This window comes from Bacillus rossius, chromosome 5 (assembly GCF_032445375.1).
Source record: "Bacillus rossius redtenbacheri isolate Brsri chromosome 5, Brsri_v3, whole genome shotgun sequence".
NCBI classification, from domain to species: Eukaryota; Metazoa; Arthropoda; class Insecta; order Phasmatodea; family Bacillidae; genus Bacillus; species Bacillus rossius.
The window spans coordinates 2557696-2563695 of NC_086333.1; the positions used below are offsets into that span (position 1 = coordinate 2557696).

The 6000-nt window shown below is 33.9% G+C and overlaps 1 protein-coding gene across 1 annotated transcript in view; it reads left to right on the forward strand.

Annotated features, from left to right (window-relative positions):
* LOC134531552 (eukaryotic translation initiation factor 3 subunit F) overlaps window positions 1–5540 on the forward strand; it is a 45198-nt gene extending 39658 nt beyond the window's left edge. The window contains exon 6 of the mRNA XM_063367248.1: window positions 5326–5540. Coding sequence (XP_063223318.1) covers window positions 5326–5412 — 87 coding nt within the window. The 3' untranslated portion in view covers window positions 5413–5540. The remainder of the gene's footprint in view (window positions 1–5325) is intronic.
* The last annotated feature ends 460 nt before the right edge of the window (window positions 5541–6000 follow it).

Consider the following 6000-nt stretch of genomic DNA (forward strand, 5'->3'; position numbering starts at 1 on the left):
AGCTTTGTACCTTATCTGCAGTCAGTGTGATTTCTAGTTTTAGAATTAATTGCAGCAAACTGAGACCAATTTCGTTCACAGGCTGCAGATGAAGGTGGTAAGGACAATAATCGTGCTGCCATGTGAGATAGAGGTTGTGTAGTGCACTAACCCTGCCACCATATGACTGGTGTAATATGTTTTGCTGTGGTCCACATAGCATCTCTTGGCCAAAATCCTGTTGATGTCCTGAATTCAGCAAGATTTGATAATAAAGAAGTTATATCTAGTCCAAGATTCGGTGTTAGTTTGGTGATGAAATCTATGGTGGACAGCACTTCATCATCATCTAGCATAACTCCTTTGTATCTTGGATCGAGCAAGTTTGCAGCATAGTGTATAGGCTTCAGAATGATGTATTTGCGTTTTTGCAGTACTTTCACAACTTTGGCTACTTTGATTTTCATCAAGGGTGATGCTGCAGATGAAGATATTACTTCTTTACATAACTCAGAGATGAAATGTGGAACATCAGACAGAAGTGCACTGTCTGATTCAGACTTTGTTAGAGCTGTCACAATTGGTTTTAGGAGGGACAAACTTGTTGTAATTTGTTTCCAAAATATATCATTATCAATTAAAAATATTAAAAATACAAATGTATATTGTAATATACTTACTTCTTTTAATTTCCAAACAGAAAGTAAACAATCTTGCTGCTGTAGGCCCAACACTTCCAACAATGTCTCAACTGTCACAAGTGATTGTCTTATAAAGAAAATTGGCCATCTGCCAACAAACAAAACTCAAAACTACTAAATTTCCTTTAATAAAAACATAATAGCCTACTTAAATATTTATAACAATAAAAGTAGTTTCAATAATTAATAATATTTAATAACATAAATTAGAATTTATAATTTTTTCCCAATTTTTCGGAAAAATTGGTATTTTTCTTCGTTTTTTTATCTGGTTTTATTCCTGGATTCAATTTTTCCGGAAATTTTAGAACCATAATCTCAATTCATAACAATATTCCTTATAAGTTATAACCTACACGTATTGCTGAATGTTTTCAGCCTGATCCATGCAAGTTCTTTAACCACGTTTTGAATGAAAACAACTGGCGGGCCAGTGTTGTGCCTGTTTTGCGGACACATAAAGCTTTTATCAATTTGCTGACAGTTTTAATATATTTTTACTCTCCTTGTTAAAATGAAGCAGATAACGTGATTGTTGACAAGTACAAGCAGCATCCGAGATCGGCCGCAGCTCACGGTACGGGGTGAGGGTGAGCAAGGGCGAGCGAGCGGCTGACTACCATGTTCACACGCTGCGGCCTGAGGGTTTTTCCTGCATTGTATTAATAGTAATTAATATTTAATGGTATTTTATTTATTAAGTCATAATACACTACATCGAAAAAAAAATACCTGCATTAGTCATCAACAATAGTTCACAAATTCAAGCCAGAAAATATACCAAATCGGACTTCAAAAACTAAGCAAACATTGTCAACCGATAGTAATCAAAATCGAGAGAAATCCAGCAGGTAGCTTTGCCTTAACTGCATACCACACTAGACACTCGCAAAAAGCTAAACGTAAACACGTTGCCACAAAAACCTTTATCTGCACCCTGCCGGCAAAGGAACGTGGAATGGGGGTTGTTAAGCGCTGACAGCGGTCGACAAGAAGTGGTATCTATTTTTAGATATGCGCTGCCTATGGCAGTACAGCACTCGGCAAGAGAAACGCAGTAGCACGCTACTCACCACAAGAAACTTATTTTCTGTCCGATTTTCTTAGGATTTTCGGCAATTTTTTCACGGTTCCTCGAAATCGGGTTGTAATAGAGAGGTGGTCGCAATAAATGGGGTTGCAACAAAAAGGTTTTACGTATAAGTTTCCGGCTCCTTTGCTGATAAGCTGCTTCGTATTCTATTTTTTTTTTTAACCCTACAGTAAAATTACTGCCACAAACATAACAAAAACAAAATTTAACATCCTTTTTTTTTCAATAATGTTTTTTAATTTTAATATGTCATAAATAAATACATTACCATCACGGTAAATATACATCTCGGTTGTTACGGTAACTATAGTGCAAATGGGGTAGCTATCATACTTCTGTAGTAATTATGGTATCTACAAAGAATCTTTAGTTCATTTTATGGTAATTATCTTAAAATAACTATTGTGTTTGTACTGTAGTTATGGTACATCACATCATCTATATTTCTTCGTAAGTTGTTGTTCATTTGTCTTTTCTTCATATTTACGTGCGCCATTACTATTTGAGACAGGAACTTTCAGAAAAAAATTTTATGGGGCTTTATATCACACATTTATTGGCGTAAATAATGAGACCCCGGGCATTTAAACGCTTTATACGGAAAAACCTACCATGCAGGACCTCGTAAGCGAGTTTTACTATATTTTTTCCCGTAAATAGTAAAACATCGTCACAATGCTTTCCGGCCAAATAACCTGCTGCTGTTGAAGCTCGAAATTTTCGAGCCTAACAATTTTTTCGAGCTGAGCTCGAGCTTGAAGTAAGTACTCGGCTCGAGCTCGATTTTCGAGTACTCGCAGACCTCTAATTGAACACACTAACCCCCAAGTCGAGAGTATTTTGGTACGACACCCTGAAAACTGGTATGTATACCAAGGAGTATTGGTACGTCTTTCTAAACACCCTTGTGAAATGGCGACACCACCACAACAGTGATGGAATATGTATTTTCTTGTCCCTTAAAAACATTTTTTTTTTTTCTTTTAACAAGTGCGTAGATAGCAGAATCATAAGTTTTCGTGTGGAAATTAGGAGAAAAAAAAGGCGGCCGTACACGATAAAATAAGGTATGTTGTGTATTTACAGAATCGTGATTGAGAGGTTATGTGTCGGTCTTGGTAAATAAAGATAATGTACCTTTTCATTCATTTCCATGGGCTTAATATTCACTGAACAAATAAATTTCTGTTGGTTTCAGTCCTCTCAATTACTGTAACTTCAAATTTCTGGATTTGTTTACTTAAGGTAAGCAATGCCCTTACCTGAAAAAAAATTCCTATATTGTTTGTATGTTGTTTATTGTTTAATTATGGGCATTTGTTTCTGAAACATGAGAATTTCATTCTTTGTAAGGTAAGTGGTAACAGTATTTATGGCTTGGACATGAAATTGCAAATAAAATATCTTTACCGATATCTGCACCGAAACTGTAGTAGTTTTATCAGAAGGAACGGCTTAAACTGCGTAAAGCAATAGGCATGTTGTAAACAACTGGAATTTATTGCATTACATCAAATGAGTTTAAAACGGGACAGAAATAAAATGTTTCAAATAACGGGAAAACGTAAATAAGGGGTTTCGCTGTATAATTTTTGTAAGTGGAAGATGTAATCGTCCATTTACGTTTCTTTTAAACATGGGGGGGGGGGGGGGTGATGTCTTATATTAGTGTATCGGGGCCAGTTTTTGCAAGTCGAATTATTGTAAAATGAATTATATTCGAATTGACGAATCGAATATCAAAAATTTTGAACTCGAATTCGGAAATTTTGAATATTTGCAGAACCCTATTAGATACATAGAATTTTAACACAGTGTTCAAATATTTTTGTGAAACTATATGTAACTGCTATCAGAAGATAATTTTATTTATTGGATGTATTACTTTTCTTAAGCAGAGAAATAGTTATTGCAGTTAGGAGATATTATGAAAAGATTCCAGTAGTAAAATATGAGTTTATTACCAGTATATGAAATAAAGGAATGTATATAGGTAATTTGAAGAAAACCAACCAAGTATAAAAAATTAAATTATAAAAATTTAAAAAATTACTTTACTACACATTAATCACAGATTTAGAATTGCCAAAATTACAATAACATTCAAAATATTGCGTGACCTGATATTCACAGAGCGGACCATGGAGCAAAGAGGACGCATGTTGCTGTCAAAAGTAAAATAAAGAAAAAAACATTTATGCGGTTTTGAAACCAAATAATTCAAATGTGTTAGCAAACACTACATGCTTGTAAGTGTACAACTGCTTCATTGGTATGGCACAGTTATACTAGTACATCTTTCAGATTCCTAACCATATAATTTGCCTTGTTTTCACAGATAGGTATAATTTCCGTATAATATGTTTTCAATGTATATTATATAATAGGTCACGTTTGGTTCATGCAATAGGAATATTAATGTAAAGACAATAAATTTTGCCATGATAGAGAATAAAATATTAACAATTAAAGTTCTACAGAGTACCGTCAATTCAAATCTGTGAAATATAAGAAATAAATATTTCAATGTTCGATATGGTTTGAAGGAAATGGAAGAGTTTTCGTCGGTTAGCTTCTTTCTATCTTCAAAATATAACGACGTGATGTCGCCGACACCAGTTTTGTAGTCGATTTTTTTCAAAAACAATGTTATTTCCTCCAGAACTAAAGGTGGGACATCTAGCGGGCAAACTCTAAACTCGTCGTGCCTGATGTCTAGCGGTGTAATGCTGAACTCACACATCATTCGTCCATTTATTGAGCTACACACGTCAGTTAAATAAGTTTTATACTCAAGTAATTTAAATTCTGTATGGTATGTAAACATTTAAGCAACTTAGAATTGTTCAGGATACTTCATTTACATTGTTTGCAAAGCAAAAGCCTTGTACAGTTTTTATAAATACCTAATATTTAGTTTTAAAATTTTCTTAATTAAAACTTTTATGAAAAATTATTTATTTAGAAATTTTTTTTCCATAATATTTTAAAAATTCAAAGGTCTCTTTACAAAACTATGTCTGTTACGTTTGTTTACCTACAATGATATTCATGGGAGACATAATTTCCCTGGTGGCTGCAAAACTATGGATCTTGGACTTAAATCTAGCCAACAATTATCCAGACAACATACATTCATGTTTATGGGAAAATGCTTCCAGAGTAAAAGGGTTGTATACCTTGGTTGTAAACACTCCACTTGCATACAATAGTGCCATTTTTGGAATGGTGGTGGTATTGCCCACTTAAAAACATTAATTTCATCCAGGTAGGCTTATCTGTGTTTAGAATGTAGTAATGAATATTTGTACAGCTCCTATTTTTTTTGTGCATTGTCATACAGTTGTACTGAAGGGGATACTTCAAAGAGGTTTTTCTTAATCCTTCGAAGCATTGTTCGAGTGTGCTAAGCAAGCATTTTAAATTGTTTTCGAGGGGCCTGTGTTTGCTCTCTACTACTGCAAAAGTTATGTGCGGGCCAGCTGAGCATGGTACAGAAGGGTTTCACAGATGTGTCAAGTGTGACAAGTGACTGAAAACATTTTGTTGCAGGATCTCCTGATGGTTATAACGTTGTCGCAGCTGACCAAGACCCAACTTCAGCTGAATGAAAAATTGACTCTTCTAACAACACTGTGAACTTTGATTGCAAGGACTTTGTGGCAGTTGGCTGTTTTGTGAATACAATCTTGCTATGAAAATACATTTTTTATAGCTTTGTGTTGTACTGAGTGGAAGAGTTGATATTAAAAGAATTTGAAAAGTAATTTTTTTTATTTTTATTTTTTTAATGTTTTGTATATTTTTGTCATTGGGGTCAATCCATTTCAAATCATCCAGGGGTCTACACCCCACCCCCTCAGATTTTCTTGAAAAATGTTTTACAGCACCTATGAACAAATATTTTGGACAAATTCGCTTTAGTTTTTATTTTATAAGTTTTTATAGAAAATGGTGCATTTTAACTGCTCTGTTGTTTGAGGTGCAAGATGAAAAAGGCACTTTTCAGGAAATATATAATTGTGAAGTTATTATTTAATACTGTACTAACTAATGAATTTTACAATTCTTACTTGAAATTTCATCAGTGTTCCAAAAATCAGGTTAAAAATAACATTTGACTCATATTAAACCCTGTTTTCACTCTTTAAAGTTGGCACTCTGTTTGGGTATTAGATGTTATCATTCAATAAAAAGGGTAAAACATATGTTGCTGAAAAGATGCAT